The sequence below is a fragment of the Elephas maximus genome, chromosome 9, assembly GCF_024166365.1.
Source record: "Elephas maximus indicus isolate mEleMax1 chromosome 9, mEleMax1 primary haplotype, whole genome shotgun sequence".
Lineage (NCBI taxonomy): Eukaryota > Metazoa > Chordata > Mammalia > Proboscidea > Elephantidae > Elephas > Elephas maximus.
Genome location: NC_064827.1, coordinates 88911661 through 88937421, shown reverse-complemented (window position 1 = coordinate 88937421; position 25761 = coordinate 88911661). Strand labels below are relative to the sequence as shown.

At 38.1% G+C, this 25761-nt stretch overlaps 1 protein-coding gene across 2 annotated transcripts in view; it reads left to right on the top strand.

The window, feature by feature from the left end:
* Window positions 1–6916, top strand: part of LOC126083318 (aldehyde dehydrogenase 1A1) — a 169003-nt gene extending 162087 nt beyond the window's left edge. For both annotated transcript variants that reach the window (XM_049896928.1, XM_049896927.1), the window contains exons 13-14: window positions 1065–1139; window positions 6309–6916. In XM_049896928.1, the coding sequence (XP_049752885.1) occupies window positions 1065–1139; window positions 6309–6381 (148 nt within the window). In that variant the 3' untranslated portion in view covers window positions 6382–6916. The remainder of the gene's footprint in view (window positions 1–1064; window positions 1140–6308) is intronic.
* Window positions 6917–25761: the final 18845 nt, after the last annotated feature.

The window sequence follows — 25761 nt, the reverse complement described above, 5'->3', positions numbered from 1 at the left end:
GATAGTTTCTTCAAGTCCTTGGTTTCCTTCTGTCTTTTTTGTTCCAGATTTGTACAGGCCAAAAGTTGTAAACTGTCTTTTTTAAATGTACATTTATTTAAGTGACTATCTTCCTAATGGAAAGACATGGATAAGATGTACTTCAGGAGACTAAATGCTTTAACTGAGAAAACGCTGGAATATTATCTTAGCACTAAAGTAATGACCAAACTCTCCTAATACAATTGATCTGGAAGTCACACTTATTATACTACCATGAAAGGAGGAAAAAGTATAAAAAGATAACATTTTGCTCCTTTAAAAATATTTTTTCTCTTCTCTACAATGAGAATCATGTTGTTAATTAGATGTTACTGTTCACATTGACCACCATGAAATTTAAAGAACAAGAAATAGTTCATGGCCCTCATAACTGCATTCTAACTTCCCCCCTAGTTTTGATCTTCTATCATAATTTTTTCTTTAATTCAAAATATTCAAGTGCTCATACTTATATGTACTCAAACATCTTTAAACACATTCTGAAGTATGTCAGGGCATAAAGAAATTACTAATCAAATCCAATTCCTAACAAGGTCTCTGTTGAAGAAATTTATTGAACCAAATAATTTAAAAAATGAACTGAGTAATACATGTTGCAATTGCAAAAGAATATTGATTCTAGCCTGTTAAATACCCAAGCCTCAAGAGAATTAAAAAGCTTACTGAATGTAGAGAGTAAAGAACACCTATCCAACAGCCTCAAGACTCTAGCAAACTGTATTCTTCCTCTTATGACATATTGACTATTCTTTCTTTTATAATCCAGACTACTGCTTCCCAGGGACATGATGCACTACCAGAATGTCTATCCAGGTGCACCACCCTATTTGTTTGTAGAGAGTATAGATACACAGACTTAGACTTCTGCATTCTAATTTACAGTGATACTTTCTTATTGCACTAAATGTGGTATATTGAAATTAATGGAATTCTTAAGATGCTCTTTGAATTTCTAAAATTGCAAACTTAGAAGTCATTTCATAGGTTAAGTATTTGTTATAATGGACCTCCTTTCTTTTCAGGGTGAATTGCTATAGTGTGGTAACTGCCCAGTGCCCCTTTGGGGGATTCAAGATGTCTGGAAATGGACGAGAACTGTAAGAATACCCTTCTGTTAAAATAAGCACTTATATTCATAAAAATGCTTGCCACTCCTAGGGAATTAATGCAGAGTCATCTTCTTAAATAAAGTTTGCCTTTATTCTTTTTTGGAGATCCAGACCACCGAATAGTTTATTGGATGCTGCTTTTAACCAATAGGTTCAAAAAGGTGATGGTAGAAGGGAAATATAATTTATTAAGGTCCTACTCTTCACAAGTGACCACATTAGGCACTTTACACGAGTGATTAAAAGATGTTTCTGCTTTTAGAACTGTTTGTTTTATATATGAATGTAAATCTATTTGGGAACCATTTTCAGAAAAGGGATGGAAACTATAAACTGACGATTATAAGAAGTGTGCAAATATAAGTGCCTATAACTCTTAAATAAGTAAATTAAAAAAAATTTGAGTCAATTCCAACTCATAACCTCATATGACCCTATAGCACAGAGTAGAACTGCCCAATAGGATTTCCAAGGAGTGTTTGGTGGACTTAAACTGTTGACCTTTTGGTTAACAGCCAAGCTCTTAGCCACTGTGCCATCAGGACTCCAAGTAAGCAAATTAAAAAAAAAAAAAATTTTTTTTTTTATTAGGTGCCTTTATTTCAAAAAACTTTCAGTATAAGGCAAGTGATTCTCATTTGTTGAAATATTATTGATGTGTATTCAAAAATTTTGATTTATCTGAATGAATAATTTTTGGTACTAAAATCTAAAGTGAAATTTTACTAAGAAAGCAATATATTTTATAGTCATGACTAGATTGAAAATATGTATAAAAATGCATTTATACACTCTCAATTACTTTTGAAACCAGGATATATAGATATTTTTTAATGTGCACCAAAACCAAAAAACCAAACCCATTGCCATCCAGTACAGAAGGCAAGCCATATCCTTGGTTAATTTTGTTCACTGAATTTTGGCCATTTGATTTTTTAAAGCTTTTCTTATACTTACTGATACATTAAGAAGCCATGAAGAAAAAGACACATCAGGTACAAACTTTGTAGAATCAAACATACTGAAGCTGCCTGTTTCTTAAATAGCAAACAAAAAGGTGGCTTTCTCAAGTTTCCAAAGGTCATGAATACATTAAATAGCCATGTACTTCATTATCTTAATAAATCAACTAAATTATCATGAAACAAGTATCTTTGTGGAGCCAACCTCTTCTTCAATATACATTTAAGTACTTTCTATTACACACGGTCCAGAGAACTCTAGAAAGGAGCCCTGGTGGGTAGTGGTTAAATGCTCAGCTGCTAACTGAAAGGCTGGTGGTTTAAACCCACCAGCTGTTCCTCAGGAGAAAGATGTGGCAGTCAGCTTCAGTAAAAATTACATCCTTGGAAACTTTATGGGGTGTTTCTATACTGTCCTATAGGGTAGCTATGAGTCAGAATCAATTCGATGGGAACGGGTAGGTACCCTAGAAATATAATACCCACAAAACTGTGGTGGCAGGAGGATATGTAAAAAAGATAGTACAAAAGAACCTGCACTAACTATGAAATATATAGTAACTCATTGCTGTCTAGTCAACTCCGACTCATAGTGACACTATAGGATAGAGTAGAACTTCCCCATAGGGTTTCTAATACTATAATCTTTATGGAAGCAGACTGCCACATGTTTTTCCCACAGAGTGGCTGATGGGTTTGAACTACTGACCTTTCGGCTAGCAGCCAAGCAGTTTTACCACTATACCACGAGGGCTCCTTGAAATGTGTAGTAATAGAAAATCCATACCTCATGGAAGCAGAAAAGCAATTAATCTGTAATGCAAAGTATTGAAGGACAGAAAACTTAGGCATTACCTGAGGGTAGTATGACATCCCTCTGACCCTCAGTGTTCATTAGTCAGGGATTGTGGGTGGAAATGGGTATTGGAGAAAGAAGTTTAAGGCCTCTACGATCCTTTTTAGGTTTTAAGATTCTATGGTTCTAACCCAGTGAGAATTCAGTGGATAAAAACTTAACGGCAGTTAATAGAGTAAGAGAAGACCTCACAGAAGGAATGGGACTTGATCTAAGACTTTAATAAGTAGAGAAGAGGACGTACTTAGAAGGAACATTATTTGTGGCATGTTGAGGGGACTTTTGAGTTTGGTTGGTTGGTTGGATCTATGGATATGGGAAGCATGATTTCAGAGTTAAATATGAAACAGATTAAGAAGTCCTAAACTTAAGCCAGTTGGTTGGTATTTTATTAGTATTTTATTAGTGGAGCAGTGAAAAGCCATGGATATCTTTAAAATCTTGGTGGAGAGGTAGAGAGGCAAATGATCAGGCAATAAAAATTACATGATATTGTAGAGGAAGTAAGCTTTGGAGCCTCACACACCTGAATTTGACTCCTGGCTCCCCTGCTTGCTTGACGCACAACCCGGTTCAATTTACCTAAAATTGGAGCCTCTGTTTTTTTCTCCATGTTCAAAATGGAGATGTTGACACTTCTCTTGAGAAGGCTTTGAGTTAAATGACATAATGCATGGAATTACAACAAAGCGGGGATTCCTTCCTTACTTCCTTTTCTTTATAATGTTCTTTATTGGAGAATCCCTTGGCTGAACTAAGTACTTTGCACAAAAAGCTAGAACAAAGTTCAGATCTCTGTGAAAGGTTGTTCATTGCTGGCCCAGCTATCTAACAGTTCTATCTGGGAGTATTAAAAGTAACATAATCAAAAGGACTAAATAACTAAAGTAGGCCACACATGTCAGTTAGGTCGAATAAAATTTGGCCAGACTTTAACTTTGAGGCACAAGGAAATCAAAAAGAAGGACTGAAAACAGAATTCAGCCATCAGTAATTTCCTAAACATCTGGACTGTGGGTATTGATCATTCTCTTCTTTAAGACACGAAGGAAAAGGTTATGCTGCAATTTTTTACTTCAATAATTCCAGCTGAGAGTGCTATAGTCAAAGTCCACCTGAAACCAAATTTGACAAACTTAATAAACAAGTCATTTATTGCAAGGTGTTCAAAGAGAATCACTGAAGCACTAACCTCAACTGATCTGGGAGAGTTCAATTACAATTTGTCTTCAAAGGTAGAAAGGCAGAATAGATCAGCTGGGAGCAGAGTCCTGAAACAGCCACAGAGGGTGATGTGCAGACCCCAAATGGGTTTGATGGTGACACAGTGCCCAAAACTGGATTTTTCATATCTGATCACGGTGCTGGCACCAGAACAAGTTCAATGGCAGAGATTCCTCTCTTTGAGTGACTGACCTAATTTTCACTTAGATTAACGTAAGATACTTGAGACTTTGCTACTATGCCATTTCAAGCTGAATTTATTCTCAGAACCTCACAAGATCCTTTTTTCCTGCTGCTCCTTTCAGAAAAGGAGAGTATAGAAGGGGTATGTGACTGGGCTTATACGGAGAACTCAAATGAGTATTTTTTTTCCTGATTGTATTTGCCAGGTCAATTCAGGGCACATTATTTCTGTGCCCACTTAATTAGTGCCAGGCTCAGTGCTGGGTACAGAATGAAAAACAGATGTAACTTGTTAATACCAGATTCCCAGTGTGGTCCCTGGTTGGGGAATACGGGGCATTATGTGGGAGTTTGTTAGCAATGCAGAGTCTCAGGCTTCACCCCAATCCTGCTGAAGCCGAATCTTCATCTTAATAAGATCCCAGGTGATTTATGCACTGAAGATTCTAGAAGCACTGATCTAGTAACTCATTGACTAGTAAGAGAAAGAAAAATACAAATGAATGTTTTTATATTATATCATAAATATATATGTGTGTACATAGGAATACTAAGCAGCAGGACCTATTTTAACCCAGGTATGACAATAATCACACTTATTACTCTTTTGAGAGTTTCAAGTGTCCATTAACTCAAAATACAGTAAAAAAACCTGTTGGCAAAATTCGTGAGTTAATTTATGTAACTCGTTGAGCTAAAATACTGGTTAAATTTTATACTTTAATGGATTTCAGACAACTGAGGCTAAGCCCTTTAATTCCTTTAGAGAGCATGCTCATTGCAGCTTTTAGAAGGCATTTTCAGCAGTTCAATTGGCCAAGAAACTACTCCGTGTAAGGGGATTAGGTTACCCAGGAGAAAAGGTGTCTTCTGCATACCTGTCTGCATCACAAGGAGGGAGGGGTAAAAAGGATTAAGATCTTTTTCTTCTTTAAGCCTACATGTGCATGGGTTTTATCATTTTAGGAGTACGTTTATGTACAGTAATTTGATCCTCTCATCAAAACAATAAAGAGAATAATTTAGCCCAATCCTTTTTTGTTATCTCCTCCACAAAGGGAAAATTGAAGTCAGCTTCCAAAACTGGTAGGAGGTCCCCATAAAGATAATTGATAACAAGGTGCCGGAGTTCAAATTGGTTGACTTGGATTTTGGACTCAAAAGTTTTATAAGCAGATTGCAGGGTATTGAAGAGATTGCATAAAGGGGAAAAATCTAACAACTGCAAAAAGCCCAAAGGTCTGAATTTAAGCCAATCTATTAGCAAAATAATACCTATCATCATCATCATATTTTTCAAAGCTAACAATAAAGGTCAGGTTTTTGTTTTGCCAAAAATAAAATATATTGTTAAAATGACAGGGAGAAAACATATTTTTGAAGCCATAAGAGGGCATGTTGGCACTCCTGAGCAGGAGAAGAGAAGCAAGGTCCATTTTCCACCATCTCACAACTTCTGTGCCCGTCACACATGGTACATACAAGCCGTACTTGAGCGTAGAGTTTTACTGTACTTCTCTTGGGTGATTATATATTACCACTTCTCCTCTTGTACTGTATCTGTCTTACTTATTTGATTCTAAATAGAAATTAGAGAAATTCTTGTTGGACCGAACCATCTTTCGTGGCTAACTTCAGTGGTCAGCTCTTTTATAGTCAAGTAGAACAATGTAAGGAACGGGTGATTTCTGTGACGGTCAACTCAGAGTCCATGATTATTTAAAATGCAAGAATGTGCCTCACGGAAGGATTTCTGTAAGGCCAGATATCTTATGGTTGACTAGTCACTATTTCAAATTCCTTTGTGCTCTGCATATATTTTCCATTGACTCTAGCCAGATAAGCAAGAACTAACTTGTACCAAATCATGGACTGCAAAGTACATTTGTTTGCTGTGCTAAATTCTCTCTATGCCCCCCTGCCTCTCTCTAGGGGAGAATATGGCTTACATGAATACACAGAAGTCAAGACAGTCACGATGAAAATTTCCCAGAAGAATTCGTAAAGAAAACAATGAGAGGGAAGAGAAGAAATTTCAACTGCTAAGCATCTCCTACAGTCGTTGATAATAGCGGAGTTTACATCCAAAACTTCTATCCTTGATTTTTTTTAAAATAAGTAAATCATGTTAGCATTAATATTGCACATAGAAAACTTGACATCTAGCTTTTTCTGAAAGATTCATTTGCCTTGTGATATGGGACCCTAATTCCTGTCCTAAATAAATAGAACAGATTTGGAAGAAAGATCTCTCTAGCTCTGTAATCATCCGAATAGCTCTTTTCTTTGTAGCTACTTGTCCAGGATAATCATTTTCTAGAGGAGGACCAGTTGTCATTTAGCATCTTTTCCTTAACAATCCCTTGAAGTACTTAACATACATGTTAACTGCAAGTAGGGGTGCTCTGTGCTCAGTAGTTGTGAAATCATTGCTGTCTCTTGAAATGTTTCCTAGAATGTGCTGTCTGTCTGTCAAGAGAAGTAATGCATGAAATACTTAGCTGTAATCTGAATATAAACCTCAATAAAAACAACCTTGCATGATTCTTGTTAAGTCTGAATTCTTTAAGCAGAGTTCTGGTTTTGGTGATTTATTTTCCCTGTCACTCAAAAGCGGTATTACAGTTAAATTGAGCATAAAGATGGCTTTAAAAATAAAGGCCTAATCCACCCATTCTCAAAAGGGTGAAGAAACATATTTTACACTCCTGAGGAAACATATTTCACTTTGCTGAGAAACTCTTGAAGACCCTTGTTTTCACATTTGAGATGAATGGCTTTAGTCAATCAGCAAATATCTTATTGAGTACCTACGAGTTCTGGAGGCTATGTTAGGTGTTGTACCAAACAGATGACAGTGGATGGTCTATTATCTCAAGATGCTTTCATGGTGAAGAAATACACAGTCCCAAAAAGGAAAGGAAGGCAGTAGAATGGAAATGAGAATTCTAAGAACAATATGAGCCCAGTAATTTACCAACAGGGTAGTAATGGAATCTAACTGTGGAAATAGGGAATGACCTTGTGAAGGAAATTTGACTGAATAGGAGCCTTACTGATGAGCAGGTATGAGGAGAATAATGAACGTAAATCCAAATCCCCACTTTCTATTTCTCTGCTACAAACTGCCCGTGTAGCACTTCTTCCTCTGATCAGAAGCCCTTGGAGCTAGGTCAGGTCTCACAAGTTAAAAGACACAAACCTCCAGACTGTAAGTAGGCCCAAGACTTCATACCCCAGCTGCAGTTTTGGGAGTCCCAATGACACCCTCGCTTCTTACCTTCTGGCTTCAAATTTGGGGTTTTCCTACTATCCCCTTCAGGATATCTGCTGTCAACTCGGGGATCCTCAGCACCCCCTCACTTCTGAACAGTTTGCTCCACTACTCTCTTGGGTTCAATAGTGCACTAGAACAACTCACAGGACTCATGAAAAGTGCCATACTTAAACAATTATAATCTTATTATAGGAAAAATGATACAAACGAAGGCAGGGCAGGATCTGGGAGGGTTCCCAATGCAAAGCTTCATGTCCCAAAAAAGGACACGTGACCCTCCCACTCACATGGACATCTTTCACCAACCAAAGCCCATGGAGCTTCCATGTCAAAGCGTTTATTAGGGCCTCATTATGTATTCGTAATTGATTGAATCAACCCACCTCCCCTGAGGTTGGTCAGCTGATAGCATATGGTGGTCTTTTTCACCGGTCAGCCCCTAACTGAGTCAGTTCCTTAGGATAAACTCTCAGAGGTAGTCTGGAGGCTTATAGAGAACAAAGGCACCTCAATTACTCAGGAAATACCAAGGGTTTAGAGTTATCTCTCAGGAAACAAGGGCGAAGACCAAATTACTTCGGGTAAAGGTAATATAAACCCACAGCAGGTTTACAATAAATAAAAAGGAAAGAGTCTCTCAACATAGTCGTTCAGGACATCTTCCATTAGGAGGAAATGAACAACAACAACCAAAAAAACCTTGGAAAATCCTGTATATTTTCCTTACTGAAGTATCAAAGTGCATATTAACATAGCCAAGGTTCTGAGAAGCCCTGCAACTTGGTTTGTTTGGTAGAGTGCTTCCCAAATGTATGCAACCAGAGAACTTGCTTTTCCCCATCCACATGTGGGAAGATGCTACTTTATGCAACGAGGTATCGCTGACTGCTCTGAGGAGAAAGCTCAGCACCAAAAGGGAACAGTCAGAAAAATGCCCTTTTTGTGAAATTGGCTGGCCCATACTTACATACTCATGTCCTCATACAAAGAGGTTCTGTTGGTGCTCCCATTCTTCCTTTATGAAGTGAGACGCTCAAGTGAAATCAAGTATAATTGTGTATTTCCATACCCATTGCCATCCAGTCGATTCCGACTCATAATGACCCTGTAAGACAGAGTAAAACTGCCCCAGAGGGTTTCCAAGTCTGTAATCTTTACAGAAGCAGACTGCCACACTTTTCTCCCACAGAGTGGCTGGTGAGTTCAAACTGCCAAACTTTTTGTTAGCGGCCAATTGCTTGACCACTGCACCACCAAGGCACCTATTTGTGTGTTACTATATATATTCTGAAACAGTCTTAGATCATTAATGTAAAATTTAAGCCAATTAATTTTTAGGATATAGGAGATCATTGGTGGTTCGGTAGTAGAATTCTCGCTTTCCATGTATGAGACTCAGGTTCAATTCCCGGCCAATGCACTACATGCAATCTACCACTCGCCTGTCAGCGGGGCTTGCATGTTGTTTTGATGCTGAACAGGTTTCAGTGGAGCTTCCAGACTAAGATGGGCTAGGAAGAAAGGCCTGGCAATCTACTGCTGAAAAGCAGCCAGTGAAAACCAATGGATTACACCTGCCTGATCCAAAACCAATCATGGGGAAGGCACAGGACCAGGTAGTGTTTTGTTCCACTCCGCGCAGGGTTGCTGTGCATCAGGGGCCACCTCAACGGCAGTTAACAACAACAATTTTTAGCATAATTTTTTTTCAGATTCAGTTTTCTATAAAAATAATCAAGTTTGTTGTTTTACATTTGCAGATACTTCAGTGCTAGTGCTGTTAGAACACAACGTTAGCAGTCACAGTCGAGTACCACCATCTGAGAACAAACTAAACTCACTAGACAATGAAATTCATTAGCTTCTTTGACCTTAAATAATTATAACTCCAATTAAAATATCTTCTCAAACTTGTGTGGGCCTATAACATTTGCAGTCTGGACTATCTTTAAGATGTAGAACATAATTACTATTTTGAAAACTGGAGGAATCAAAACCTTAGAGAAAAAATGACAGAAGTTTGGACGTTGAGAAAGAAAAATATCCAAATACAGAAGAGGGTTGTGTTTTCCTAAAACCAGACCACGTCCACCTTTTTCAAAGATTTGTTTAAAATCACGTACAAATAAATTAATAAGCAGACAAGTTAATATTGTAATGGCACCCCACCAGAACGGTTTTAAATGTATCACAAAGAGAGCCGAACACAGAGCAAGACAAAAGCCAGAAGCAAGTTTAAATATTTAAAAATGAAATCCCTGTTGTATAAATAAGACATTGCAGGATTAAACAGAAAATTATCTGTTTTATATTGGCTCATTCTGAACCTCTCGACATTATTTGTACTTCTTTACCTCCAACTTCTAAAGCCATATTGGCAATAAATCCTAAAGCCCTGACTTTAGTAAGTTAAAGAATATCTTAATAGCATCTGTGCTAAAGGAAATATAGGAAGGATCTTTATCATGAAGAATTCAGTTCTGTAGTCTTAGTAGGTACGATCTCATTGCCCTCAATAGCCACATGGTAGGAAGTGTTTTCATCTCAACAAAAATCAAACTAAGTCACAGAAGTTGGGTGTAACTTGTTCAGGCAGAGACGATGTTAGGGCTTTCCAAATATATGGGTTTCCAAATATCTGTCTATTTTTTTTCCAATTTTCACAACAAATACAAGGAGAAATAGGTTAAAAAAAACTGGAAATAGCCAAGGAGAAATAGATATTTTTTTTTTCTTAAATCCTTATGAGACAGTTTCACAGAGCCAACTCAGAATTTTAGCCACTTCTTTGTATGATTTGTTTCAAAGGGAGTGATAAACCCAAAAGACTTCTTTCTCTGGACAGCACATATAATTCTTTTTAGGATCTCATTTCACTGGACTTTTAGCAGTGCAATCCTACACAACGCGCCAACAACTAAACTCTTTTCTTTTGGTGGTTTGGGGGAGGTATGACAGAATAACCAAGTTACATTTTCACACGAACCACAAGATCCCAATCAGAGTTTCATTTGATTATTTACTTTTGGGTTGTTGAGTTTTCTAAAGCTGTTTTGAGCCTTCCCATTTTGAGAGTGAAGGAGATGATGCCAAAATTTCCTGGATACCAAAATTCTGTCATGGCCAGGAGGGATGAAAAGCTTTCTGGGTAGCACCCTGGGACTCTGGGACTCTGGAAGATATCATCCTGAGTCAAGACAGGAATAAGAGGGAAGCAGCCCAGTTCTCACATTGACATTCTGTAGAAGAGTAGAAATGGTGTCTCTCTGACAAGTCCACAAAACTCTCTGTGGATGCTTGGGCCAGCTCTAAATCATGTCTCTTAACTGGCCCTCGGGTTCCTGGTGCTGCATGTATCCCAGAGAGAAAATAGTCACATCCACAGACATCTGGGTAGTTCCCAAATCCCTAGAAAGTCAGCTTTATCTCTTGATGAAATGTCTGTGCCGAAGAGATAGCAACTCTTTTGGTACGTTTACATTAGTTAACAATTGTGTTGACTACTTTCAGAAGCATTTAGTTAAAAATAATTGGTTATTTTTGAATTTCACAGATATGTTCATAGAAGACTCAACTGTACTATCCTGAAGAGATTTCGCCAGAGTTTTAGGATTTGGTTTTTATTTTGTCAAGTCACTTTCTTAAGGAGTGATCAATCCTTGTCTTGAAAAGTATATTCAATATGAAAACACAGTACCGATAAAACTGGCAACTGATTTTTTTAGTTTTATTATAAAATAATAATTTCAAACTTTTATAGGAGATATAATAATAGCTCCTTTATTCACTAATTTTTGACATTTACCTACATTTGCTTTGTCACTCTTATTCTCTACATTAATAACATTTTTTTTCTTGAGAGAGTTGAGCATTACTTTCAAACATCATGTCCCTTTACCCCAAAATACTTCAGCATGATTTTTTTTTCTAGATTTTTTTCCTAGATTTTCTAGATTTTTTTCACAGGACAGTACAATTATCTAATTCAGGAGATTTAACATCGACAAAATACTAGTATATAATACATAATCTTTTTTTCAATTTTCCCCAGTTACCCTATTAATGTTCTTTATGGAATTTTTTTCCATGATCCAAGTCTTACTCCAGTGTTACATATTACATTTAGTTATCATGGTTTCCTTTTGTTTTAATGTTATTTAATAATGAGAATATAAATGAGATGGAACTAATATTCAATCAGATTGGCTGGTACAGCCTTGGCCTGAGAGGAAAACCTAAGGCACATACCAAACTTAGTTCAGAGAGTTCTTGAGTTAACTAAGAACCAGAGTAAAGGGGGCTGAATGGTTTTAAAGAATAAATACATCATGTCAAAATGTGGTTATTAACCATCTACTACCATGATAAACAAGATGACAATATTTATGGAGGCTGAAAAAAATAATGTATCTTCTCCTTGGACAATTTTGAAGACAAGTTATGTTTCTCTTGGGGATGTCTGTCTACCCCTGTGTGTATTTCTGCAATATTGCCCTTAGTTATATCATTTCCTAGCTTACTGATTTGAATATTTTTTTTCTTGATAACATTTAGGTTGCATACATTTTGATGACATTTGACAACCTTAATTTCCATTAGTTTCTAATCCCTTAGCCACTTTTATTAGCCACATAGAAACACTTTAAATGACTTCCCTTCCAAAGTACATATAGTAGAAAGATCTTGATCTTTGAAATTAAAAGGTAATAAATTCTGGTTCCACCACTCCCTAGTTGTATGATCTAAGGTGAATTACTAAACCTTTCTCATACACTAATCATCCAAAAGATTACGGCGGCAATTAAATTTTGAGAAGCAATATAATACTCTCTATAATCACATGGTGCTTTGGAACCCAGCAGTCTGGTTACAAAAGTTCTGTACTCACAGGCCTTGGGATTTGGGACAAATTACTCAAAGTCCCTAAGTTAGTTTCTTTAGTTGTAAAAAGGAATTAATAATGGTGCCTATTTAATGGGGTTATTCTATTAAATGAAATAACATTTGTAAAATGCTTAGCAGTGTCCCTAAAAAAAAAAAAAAAACCCATTGCCATAGAGCTGATTCTTACTCATAGTGACCCTATACGACAGAGTAGAACTGTCCCATAGAGTTTCCAAGGAGCACCTGGTGGGTTCAGACTGCCGACCTTTTGACATAACAAGTACCTGATAAAGGTTACCAATCTACTGACCAATGTCTTGGAATTAATAATAGCATCAACAAAAACATTAAAGTTTCTTATAGGCGCCAAGGTATCCTTCTCTTGGCCTTGACTTTGTGTCTTTTACAAGACCTTCTCTCCGTCATCCTCTGTTCTAACTTTTAGGCTAATAGTTAACCAGTTGTCAGGAGCAGATTATCCAATAGACAAGGTAAGCATAGTGCTTACTTTGCTTACCAGGTCATCTCTAGTGACCATTTCACATTTATTTCACCACATCAAAGATTCTGCTTCTAGGTATGGCTGGCATCTCTTTCCCAACCCCACAGCTCTTTCCTACAGAATCAAAGCCTTTTTTCAAATTTACAGTCCCTGACAGGGATGGATGACCCAGTAAGCAAGGTGAACATGAACTTAAAAAAACCAAAACCAAATCCACCACTGTTGAGTTGATTCCGACTCGTAATGACTGGGTTTACTTGTGCATATTTACTAATCTGTACTACAGATGATCTGGTAAGCAAGGTAACCACCATGCTTATCTTGCCTATTGGATAATTCGCCCCTGTCAGTTGTCGTCACGTTGACCTTTACTCATGGCAACCCCATATGTGAGCTGTGAGAAGAACTGTGCTTCATTAGGTGATTCATAACTGATTTTTCAGAAGTAGATCCCTGAGTAGGCACCTCTGCGTGGACTCGAAACTCTGACCAAGCCTGCTAACCATTTGCACTACTCAGGGACTCCTCACTTAGGACCCCTTAGTTTTCTTCAGACAGTGTGGTTTGTCCCTCTCTTCCATCTTTTTTTTTTTTTTTTAAACACTCCCTTGAGATAAAGGTTGAAATTCATCATCAAAGAGTGAACAGGGTGGAGAAGAATGTGAGCAAACAACTTGGCTTAGAGATTAGACATTTAAATACATTAATGCCAACATAGGGTTAGTTCTAATTAAATGAACTCAACTGCCTTTCATCCTGAGTTGCCAGTCATCATGATTAACCTTCAAGCTAATTGTCAGGGACAGCAGGACTAAGTGAGCAACAAACAGAAAAGGCTGGTTTCAGATTCAGCCCAGGAGCCCACAATGACATTGGTTGCTTAATGATTGATTCTGGGACTCAGCCCACATGAATTCAATGGAAAGGATTAGCAGACTTAAAAGCCCAAGGCTTAGTATTTGTGTTCAATGTTCAGTCATCCCAAATTCACTTAACCAGAAAATGTCAGAGCCAGAAAAGAGCTTCGTGTTCTTCTAGCTCAATAACTTCATTTCACAGAGACATGGAGAAATCAAGTGACACTTGAAAGATCACTAAATTATCAGTGGCAGAGTCTGGCTAAATATGCTTTGTGGTCTCACTCCTAGTTCTGAGCTACTGCCTTTGTCCCATGTAACATTCTAGGAGTTTAATTAAAATTTCATTAAATCGGTAACACCCATTGCTGCATTTCATTTGTAGGTATTTTATTTATCATATCTTACTCCTTTTGTCTAAAAAAAGGAATAGTCCTCAAACAATGCAAATTAGCTTCACTCACTTGCAAATCTGATTGCCCTGATTTAGGTACAAAAATGAAAATTGATGATTTAGCTACAAAAATGCACATCCAGCGTATTTATTAGTCAATAGTTATGGAGATCCTACTGTGTACAAAATATTCTGGGGTGAAAAATAAATAATGGGTATTAGGCCCTTATTTTGTGCAATTTGGTTCTAGGTACTTTTACAGAGGTCATTTGCATCAAATAAAAGTAAAAGATCCCACCCTCGAAATGCTTAAATCTAATAAAGGGGAAAAGACGTACAAACAAAATCTTGAGAATAAAAGAATAGGCAAAGTGTCATCAGATTGATAATAACAAAAATATGCAATAATTTGGAGGAAGGACAAAGGCTTTTCCTTAGAGTGGCTTTCACGGATTTAGCAGCATTTGGCCCAATCTCTGATGTAGGGTAGGACTTGAACATGTATAAATGAAGCAGGCAGGATGTTCTGGCCTAGAAAGAAGTAAACATGGAAACCAAAAACCAAACAAAACCCATTGCCTCCGAGTCAGTTCTGACTCATGGCGACCCTACATGTTATTACAAAGTAGAACTGTGCTCTATAGGTTTTCCTTGGCTATAATCTTTACAGAGCCAGATTGCCAGGGCTTTCTTCCATGGTGCCCTTGGGTAGATTCAGGCTGCCAACCTTTGGGATAGTAGCTGAGTGCAAACCATTTGCACCACCCAGGGACTCTTAAAAGTAAGAAAGCTCAAGGTTCATATGCTGAACAGTGAAGGTTGTATTTGATTGGAAGATAAGTCTGGACAGGCAAGATCATGGAGACCTTGGATTGATTCCAAGTTAAACTATAAAGAGTTCATTAATCAGACAAAGTGGAATCTTAGGATAAATGGTAAATTCATTGAAGTTAAATATTTTTAATTTAAGTTTTTATTTTGAAATAATTTTAGATTCACACTCAGAGAAATAATAGAGATGTCGTGTATCCTTTACCCAGTTTCCCTCAAAGATAACATCTTGCAAAACCATAGCACAACATCACAACCAGGATATTGACATTGCAAAAGGCAAGGTACAGAACATTTCCATCACCGTATTGATAGCTTCTGTTGCCCTTTTATAGCCACAGTTACATTTTATTTATATGCATTGTATTATATCTTATTCCTTCCCGTCCTCACCCTCTCCTTAACTCCTGGCAACCACTAATCTCTCCGTGATACCTAAAATTTCATCATTTCAAGAATGCTATATAAACGGAACCATACAATGTGTATGCTTTGGGGACTGGTAGCTTTTCACTCAGCATGATTCTCTGGAGATTCATTCATATCATTGTATGTATCGAATCATAATACAGAATCACACATGACTGTATTTTACTTCTTGCTATGGGAATTCTTCTGGCAGATCTAAAGACAGATATGTTTAGAGAGAAGAAGTTCATTTATTTTTTTTGAATAACATCTGAATAGAGTTGACAGATATTATCATTGGGCCCCAGTCAGATATAAGTACAGAAAGATAGTGAAGAGGTGGGTGAACGGAAGAATCTGTTGGTGAAAAAGTGGGAGATTTTATTTCTCTGCTTCTGGAGGTGCAATGACTCACTTTTGAAGTTCTGAGTTAGACCTGAAAAAACAGAAGGGACAGCTCTTCCAGAATCCATGTTAGAAACAAAATAAAATCTTAAAGGGCACAGCGCAGAGCACCCATGCGAGAGAGACAAGCACAAACAGGTCAGGAGGTTTTCAACCCTGTGTCTTCTTCACCAGTTTCCTTTCATGAGTCCTTCTCGGAAATCCAGAAGCAGAAAGCATGGGACTTGTTCACTGGGACCTTTTGACATATTTGTCCTCACCCTACAAAACAGACCGGTCCTTTCCAGCTTCTCCTTCAGCTGGAAGAAGTTGGTTATCCCACACGAATCTGGTTGTTTTCCCCACTAATTACTGTATTAGATTCAGAGTCTTTGGGTTGTGCAAAGAGTTAACATGCTCAGCTGCTAACTGAAAGGTTGTTAGTTCGAACCTACCCTGAGACACCTCGGAAGAAAATCCTGGCAATCTACTTCCAAAAAATCACCCTTGAAAACCCCATGGAGCACAGTTCTATTCTGACACACACGGGGTCACTATGAGTCAGAGTCAACTCCATGGAACCAAAAAAAAAAAAAAAGAAGAAGCCAACCCTCAGAGAACTCAGCAGACTCCAGACCCTCCCTGCAAAGCCAGAGGAGAAGAGCCCCTTGTCATAAGTACAGACCAACAGCAACCCTTTCTGAACATTTAGTACCTGCTGGGAACTATTCTAAGTGCCTTCAATGTATGATTTCATTTTCTTCTCACAATTACCTTGTAAGACTAGCACAGTTTTCCTCATTTAGTATATGAGGGAGCTGTGGCTCAGAAAATTTAACTAACTTGACTAAGTTACACAGCTGGTAAGTAGCAGAGCAAAGATTAAAGTCATGCAGTCTAACTGCATAATTCCCACGTATTCAATAAATCATAGTAACTGGGCATCAGGTCCAGCCAAGCAATAATAAACTATAGAATATTGTAGTGAAATTTTATTATTATTATTTTTTTTACACCAATGTTTCATGAAAAGTCACTGAGGTTTTTCCATTTTCCAATATATTTTATTTCTCTCCTGTTTTTAGTATTTAAGTCCAGACTACTCAGAAAAGTCTATTGTATTCTTACTGAGTTGTGCTGGGAAAAAGACCCATAAATTGGTGTTTCTGTTGGCAGGTAAATCCCTAAAAACATAAACTGCTAAAGAAGCCCTTTCATGTCTTCTTTAGTGCCCATCTTCACAAAGAGATACATGAAGGAAGACGGTGGACTTCTCAGGCATTGACCCTACCAGTTACAATTTACCCAAATGACCCTCTGTCCAGCAACACTCAAAACAAGCATCTCTACAACTCTAAAGCTCAAAAAAAAAAAATGCTCAAGGTCTTATTAAGTCAAGTAAAGTGATCATATGCAAACAGTTAAAGTTGGAGGTTTAAATCCACCCAGAGGAAGAAAGGCCTGGCAATCTACTTCTGAAAAACCAGCCATTGAAAACTCCTTAGACCACTGCTCTACCCTGACACACATGTGGTTGCCATGAGGAGTTGACTCAATGGCAAAAGTTTTTGTTTTTATTTTTTCTCATAATATTTCAATACTTTTAAGCTACCCTTAGCTGAATTTCAAAAGTCAAAGAATTTTATGAGGGATCTTCTCTTCCAACAGTAAAGAGAGTGCCAGTTTGGGGACAAATTGTGCCTTGAGAAGAGGATGGAGGAGGAAGTCCTCAGATTTAACTTTACTTTTTTTTTTTTGTATCTGTAGTTAAATTATGACTAAGAGAAATATCAGGGTATAGTTTGGAGAAAGAAGGAATGAAGACAGGGAGATTGTAGGCACAGGTATTGAAGGATGAGGGAGAAGCATATTTTATTATAATGGCAACACTGATGTTTCTTCTTTAAGACTTTGGTCAGTGGTCACCTCTACCCAGAAGCTTTCTCTATAGCCCTCTTCTAGTTAGTTGGCTCGGTTAACTGAGCTAATAAAAATTAACTCAGTTAACCTTTCAACTAGAGCTTATCATTCTCAACCTTCACTCTCTGTTTACTTACCTGTTTAACACACTAAACTAAGAAATGGCAACCCAACAGCTGAGGCTAGGCTTTTATTATATATTCCTAGATCTAGTGCAGAGCCCAGCACTTGTTAAAAGTTTAAATAAAATATATAGAATGGACTTGTCCTCTGGCATCCTGGTGTTTTGCAAGTTCTTGGTTACACTTAAAAAAAAAATGTTTTCTGTGTAAAACCCAAAATCAAATATGTTGGATTTGCTGTGACTCTGATTTTTTGCCATTTGCTCCTCCTGACCCTCTAAACCTAGAGGCAAAGGGAGAGGATTAAAGAGTTGAGGCTAAGAGAGAGGCAGAACCACTGAGTATCTTGGCCTCATTTTTCTCATCACCCCTTAGGCTGCAGGTGAATAAGAACGATCTAAACAGATTAAAAATGCATCCTTCTTAACACAGGCAGGCATGCTGATTCTTAATAAAAATACAATGTGATTTTTGCAAAAAAGACCTAACTTTAGTATCACACAGACTTCTTTCGAAGAGCCAGCTCCTGACTGTGATGTGAATTATTGCGCTACTACCGATAAAATAATCTGAGTTTTACCTGATTCATCTCATCAGTAAGTGGGGTCACAATAGTGCCAACTTGAGAAGATTGTAAGAATTAACCCCTGCAAGTAATTAATTTAGCTTATAACTAATTTAGCATGGTATCTGGAGCCCTGGTGGCACAGCTGTTAAGAGATTGACCGCAAGCCAAAAGGCCAACAGTTTGAATTCACCAGCTATTCTTTTGAAATCGTATGGGGCAGTTCTATTCTGTCCTATAGGGTCGCTGTGTGTCAGAATCAACTTGATGGCAGTGGGTTGTGGTGTTGTAGCACGGTATTTGGATCATTGTTCATGATTCAAATTGACCTTCAACCATTTCAGGAGGTAGAATATAATCAAGAACCAATGGTTCTGAAGGAAGAAGTCGAAACTGCACTGAAGGCATTGGCAAAAAACAAGGCTCCAGGAGTTAACAGAATACCAACTGAGATGTTTCAACCAACGGATGAAGAGCTGGAAGTGCTCACTTGTCTATGTCAAGAGATTTGGAAGACAGCTAACTTGCCAACTGACCGAAAGAGATCCATATATATGCCTAGTCCAAAGAAAGGTGATCCAACTGAATTTGGAAGTTGCTGAACAATGTCATTAATATTGCACACAAGTAAAATTTAGCTGAAGATCATTCAAAAGTGGTTGCAGCTGCACATTGACAGGAAACAGCAAGAAATTCAAGCTGGGATTCAGAAGAGGATGTGGAATTAGGGATATCACTGCCAATGTCAGATGGATCCTAGCTGAAAGCAGAGAATACCAGAAAGACGTTTACCTGTGTTTTATTGACTATACAAAGGCATTTGGCTGTGTGGGTCATAACAAATTACGGGTAACAATGGGAATTCCAGAATACTTAATTGTGCTTATGAGGAACCAGTGCATAGATCAAGAGGCAGTCATTAGAACAGAACAAAGGGATACTTCGTGGTTTGAAGTCAGAAAAGGTACGTGTCAGAGTTGTATCCTTTCACCATATTTATTCAATCCATATGCTCAGCAAATAATCTGAGAACCTGGACTATATGAAGAAGAATGGGGCATCAGTATTGGGGGAAGACTCATTAACAACCTATGATATGCAGATAACACAACCTTGCTTACTGAAAGCGAAGAGGACTTGAAGCATTCATTTACTGTTGAAGATCAAAGACCACAGCCTGCATTATGGATTATGCCTCAACATAAAGGAAACAAAAATCCTCACAACTGGACCAATAAGCAACATCATGATAAATGAAGAAAAGACTGAAGTTGTCAAGGATTTCATATTACTTGGATCTGCAGTTAGCACCCATGGAAGAAGCAGCAGTCAAGAAATCAAAGGATGCATTGCATTGGCCAAATCTGCCACAAAAGACCTCTTTAAAGTATTGAAAAGCAAAGATGTCACCTTGAAGACTAAGGTTCGCCTGACCCAAGAAGCCATGATGTTTTCAATTGCCTCATAAGCATGTGAAAGCTGGACGATGAATAAGGAAGCCCAAAGAAGTATTGAAGCCTTTGAATTGTGGTGTTGGTAAATAATATTGGTTATACAGTGAACTGCTCAAAGAATGAACAAATCAGTTTCAAAAGGAGTATAGCCAGAATGTTCCTTAGAAGGGAGGATGGTGAGACTTCATCTCACACACTTTCGACATGTTATCAGGAGGGATTAGTCCCCGGACAAGGACATCATGCTTGGTAAAGTAGAGGGTCATCAAAAAAGAGGAAGACCCTGAATGAGATGGATTTGACACAATGGCTGCAACAATAAGCTGAAGCATAACAATAATCGTGAGGATGGCACAGGGTTTTGTTCTGTTGTACATAGGGTGTCTATGAGTCAGAGTTGACTGGACAGCACTTAACAACATAATTCCTAAAAGTTAGCTCAACTGTTGTAGAGAACATTTTTACTGTATTTTTTATGACACTTTCATGCACATTATTGTATTTGATCTTTGCAACATCTCGAGAAGTGAGCTGGGAAGGTATTGTAATTCCCCCTGGATATATAAGGAATCTTAACTTATAATAGGTTTACTGTTTATGCAGTTCAAGTTAACACAGGTAAGGAGTGATGGCACAAAAATTATGCTGATATCTTCTGATTTCATTAGTCTAAGCTGATAGACAGAGCCCTCAAATCAGCAAAACGGGCACCAGGCAAGGAAAGATCTATCTAAAAATAAAATACAGTAAATTGTTTTTTCAAAACTTTGCTGTACTTATAAAGCCAGAGTATGTGGGTGAAGCAGCTAAGACAAAGTTCACTATTAGGGTTGGGAGGTAGGTGTGAGGGGAAGGGAGAGGAAGGGAGACAGCAGCAAAGAAAGAAAAACAAGTATGAACAGAGGAAGGACATTTCTTTTTCATATTGCTCATAGATTTCAAAGGAGGTCTGCCTGGGGAGGGGAGGCAGGTAAGGGTTACTGGCTCATCGCTATTGAATGAAGACTACGTAATATCACTTGCAAATGTGTTCCCTTCAAAAGTCCAAGTTTATCCTCCTAACTCTTGTTTGTTCCTTTGTTGTTATTAGCTGCTGTCAGCCCCGACGCATGGGCACCCAGGACCAAATGAAGGCAAGTGAGGGCCCTAAGCATTGATAATCTGGGCTGCACCCTCCTATGCTTACTCAACGATTTGAACAGGATATATGAGTTACATGCATACATGTATATGTGTGTGCGTGCGTGTGTGTGTGTTATCTACTCATGATAATTAACTTCTTTTTAAATGCAACTATACAATTAGCAATTGAATGCAAAAGTTGTGATTGCCATCTTAGCAGAATGTCATCACTGGATTATAAAATTTTAGTGAATATGGAACACTAAGATTCTTGCTATATGCTACATTTTCTACGAAAAGAATAAGCAGGTTGGGGAGTAGCATTTGTGAACAGCTCAGAGAGCTTCTTGCTTGGTGCCTGAGAATTTGATACCAAATCCCTTCATATTTGATAGATGGGCAAAGACTTCTAAAGAAGGTCTGAATGGTGTTGGCAGTGGGACGCTACTGAAGTTTCTGAATCTTTCATCCAAACAAATGTGAGAAGTAAAATGGTCATTATTAAAATGCCGTAAAGCATTCCTAGAATGGGATTTATAGCACAGAGCATTCTAAAAGGTAAATGTTAGCCCATAACCTTGCAAACCTAGAGACCTTTGCATATCACTGAAACAGAGGTCTGTCATCGTCTCTCTCCAGGCAGAAAGGGCTGGGGATAGATGAAAATGTTTAGCTACAACCTGCCCCTGGGGTGATTGCATGTTCCCAACAACATCAGATAAAAAGGCAGTCCTGACTTTATTGGCACAAAGTGTTATTAGGTTGTCAGGAATCCTGTGATCTCAAACTGCAAGAAAAGACAGAAAATAACTGTGCAGATGATATTAAGGGCTTGCAAGATATTCTCTCCATTGGTGTGTTATCACTTTTTCCCTATTCATTTTGAGTCACACTGTGGAGGAGAAAAAAGCTAGATATGATATCCCCACAAGGCAGATGGTGCAATCTAAAGAAAGGGAGGCTGTCTTAGTTATCCATAATAACCGAAAAAAAAAAGTGCTGCTATAATAGAAATACAACAAGTGGATGGCTTTAACAAACAGAAATTTATTTTCTCACAGTGTAGGAGGCTAGAAGTCCAAATTCAGGGTGCCAGCTCTAGGGGGAGGCCTTCTCTCTGTGCTGGCTCTGGAGGAAGGTCCTTGTCTCTTCTGAGTTTCTGCTCCTCGACAATCTTCATGTAGCTTGGCATCTCTCTTCACTCATCTCTGCTTTTTAGCTTGCTTTTTCAATCTCTTTCACATCTCAAAGAGATTGACTCAAAATACACCCTACACTAATCCTGCCTCATTCATGTAACAAAGACAACCCATTCCCAAATGGGATTACGACCAAAGGCACAGAAGTTAGGAATTACAATCCACATTTTGGGGGGACGTAATTCAGTCCATAACAGAGAGGTTTTACCAAGCTTATGAAACAGCCCCATCTCCTCTTCTGCTGCTCTATTTTTTTTTTTTTTAATCTACGGCTATGAAACTTTATTTTTTTATTGAACTTGAGATGAAAGTTTACAGGACAAACTAGTTTCTCATCAAACAGTACACACATTGTTGTATGACACTGGTTAACAACCCCACGACATGTCAACACTCTCCCTTCTCAACCCTGGGCTCCCTACTATGAGCTTTCCGCTTCCCTCCTACCATCCAGTCCTTGCCCCGGGACTGGTGTGCCCCTTTTGTCTTATTTTACTCCATGGGCCTGTTCAATCTTTGGCTGAAGGGTGAACCTCAAGATGGCTTGTTTTTTTTTTAGAAGCAAAGAAATGTAGGCAACTATGAGTTGGAATCGACTTGACAGTAATGCTTTTTTGTGTTGTTTTGTTTTTATGACATAATCATACCCAACAGGTAATAGGGAGACTTTTACATTACATTTCCATAAATCATCTAAATTTCAATTAATTTTCTAGAGCTTTTTGGTTGTAACAGGTTATTTGCCATACATTTGAAGAGGAAGTCAGAATAAAAACCTGCCAAGTCAAATGCCTCCATATAGAAACAAAGACTTTGTGCTTATGTCGTAAAGCTATAAATGGGAAGAGATCTTGTCTACATTTAACCCAGTCCTGTCATTATGTAGATGAAGACATTGAGCTCACCAGAGGTTAAGTGAGATGGCTGCTGTCCCACAGCTAGCTAGTGACAGCTAGTCATGACTAGAATGCAGGATTGCTGATTGGTAGGCTTAAGCAATTGGCTACTAACCAAAAGGTCAGCAGTTCGAACCCACCGTCCTCTCCATGAGAGAAAAGACCTGGAGATCTGCTCCCATAAAGATTACAGCCTACGAAAATGCATGGGGCAGTTCTACTCTGTCATATAGGATCACCATAACACATAATCTACTCAATAGCACACAACAACAACATGACTTTTTCCAGAACCAAACTACATTATCACTTTTATAAACATAAAATATTTGCATTTGCAGGTTGGAAGTGGCTTGAGAGTTTTTGGTATACATGTTGTTGGTCATTGTTTTGTTTTTTCCATTTAGCGAGTGTTTAGGAAATCACCTTTTGTCCGTTCTCATTTCACATGGTATGGGAAAGTCTATACCCATCCTCCTCCTCCAACTCCAGGAGTGGCATGTAACCCAGTTCTGGCCAATCACAGTTCTCATCTCCTGGGGCTTGGTGATTGGTTAAGGGTTAGGCACATGGTCCCAGCTAAGCCAATTAGATCACTATCCAGGGCTCTTGCTGGGACTATAGAGATCAATTGCTAATAACTTCCGACATGTAGACTAAATGAGACTAAGCAAAGTAATTGCTACACAACTTTAATTTTGCCTCTTATTGGCCCCTAAAATCACCTTTAGTGAGAGAAGATCTTTTGACCCTACATGAAAAATCCAACAGTCCAGGTGGATTTATTTTCACTCTTAGGGAATAAAAAGTCCTTTGTATCTTTAAGATGTAGTTCTGTATTTAGAATGTCAAGTCCCATTTAATATTCAAACTCCCACCTTTCTTCAAAAGCACAACTATTTGTTCTCCCCTAACAGGAAATCGTGGTAGACAAAAAGGAACAGATTGGAAGTGTGAAAGCATGGTGTTTCCTTATTTCTCTCTTTCCCCAATTTGTACATTTACTTTCTCCTCTGCTGGTTAGCTAAGAGGTTCAATGTTCAGATCGAGGTGGAATGAAAGGAGAAAAAGAAGCATGGTAGCAGAAAGCTTCTTATTTGACTGATATTGTTGTGAGCCGGCTTTGTGCTCTGCTTCTGGGTGATATTTAAGGCTGATTTAACCTTGTGGGGGAGCTCCTGGGTGGTTCAAATGGTTAACACAGTTAACTGAAAGGTTTGAGGTTCAAGTTCACCCAGAGGTACCTCAGAGGAAAGGCCTGGAAATTTACTTCTAGAAAATCAGCCACTGAAAACCCTACGGAGCAGTTTTACTAACATATATAGGCTCAACATGAGTTGAAACAACTAGACAGTAACTTGTTTGAATCTCCATTTTTTAATTTTTTTTTTCCATTTCATTTTCATGGGTTCTTTGGCGATCTCCAATACTGGAGGTCTCATACCTTCCATTCCCTCCACCAGTTGCCATGAATTGGCTTTAACTTCAACGTACTACGGGAATATAGGAAAACATACAACAGTCTGACTTAAACTTAAGAAATTTTATTATAGCCCATGCCACCATCACAGAAAAATTCATTATATTTCAAACCCAGATCAAAGAAGTAATTTTACTATTACATAAGCTTAGACATTGTTTTTCTTATAATATTTGTCCACTCTCCCATCAGCATACAACCCACTTTCCACAACATACAAATAGAATTGTTGTCAACATTTTAAAAGAGGAAAGCTTTTGGTGATTATAATTTGGGGTTCATCAGGTGTTTATCTCCTCTTGTGGGCACTAGGCTTCTTGTGACGTAAGAGATCTGTCAATAACCCTGAGTCATTTGTGTGTTTGTCATCTCAATGCCAAATATGACACCTAAGTCTTTGAATAATTTCCCAATAACCTCCCAATGTCCAGCATCTACACATAAAAACAACAATCAAATTTTATAAATCATCCAAAGCTACTTGGGAAAAGTAAAGAATCTATAACTTTCTAACTGGACATTATTCACAAAAAGCATTGTCAAACACCTAAGGGTAAAGAAAGGCATATAGATTCTATGAAATTGGCCTCTCCTTCAGTAAGGAAACACAGAGCGTTAGAAAACTGCTTTGCCAGAATATAAGTGGAAGAGAAAGGCAAGCTGCTACTCTGAAAATTATTCGCTCGTATTAATCATGACAATTCTATCGGGATACATCCCCTTTGTTTTTGCTTTCTCAACCACAGTAAGTCACAGCAGTGCAATGGATTTCTTTACATGAACGTTCTGGCCGTGGGTTTATTATTCTCCCAGAATGATTGGTCAGGCTGCAATCTTGCAAGTGATTGGTCAGTTTACTATCCACTTTAACCACAAAACCCAGTGCCCTGGAATCAATTCCAACTCACAGCGACCCTAGGCGTGCAAATCCCCTCAATAAGGTTGGTTGGTTTGTGATCTGCCTAAGGTATTGATCAGCTTACGAAAGGCATGCCCCGAAATTGACGAGAAGTGTTCCTATTTAAGTGGCCAATCTCACAGAGGTTTTAGGGACTTACTGATCAACAAAAGCCAGGAGATGAGTGCATCC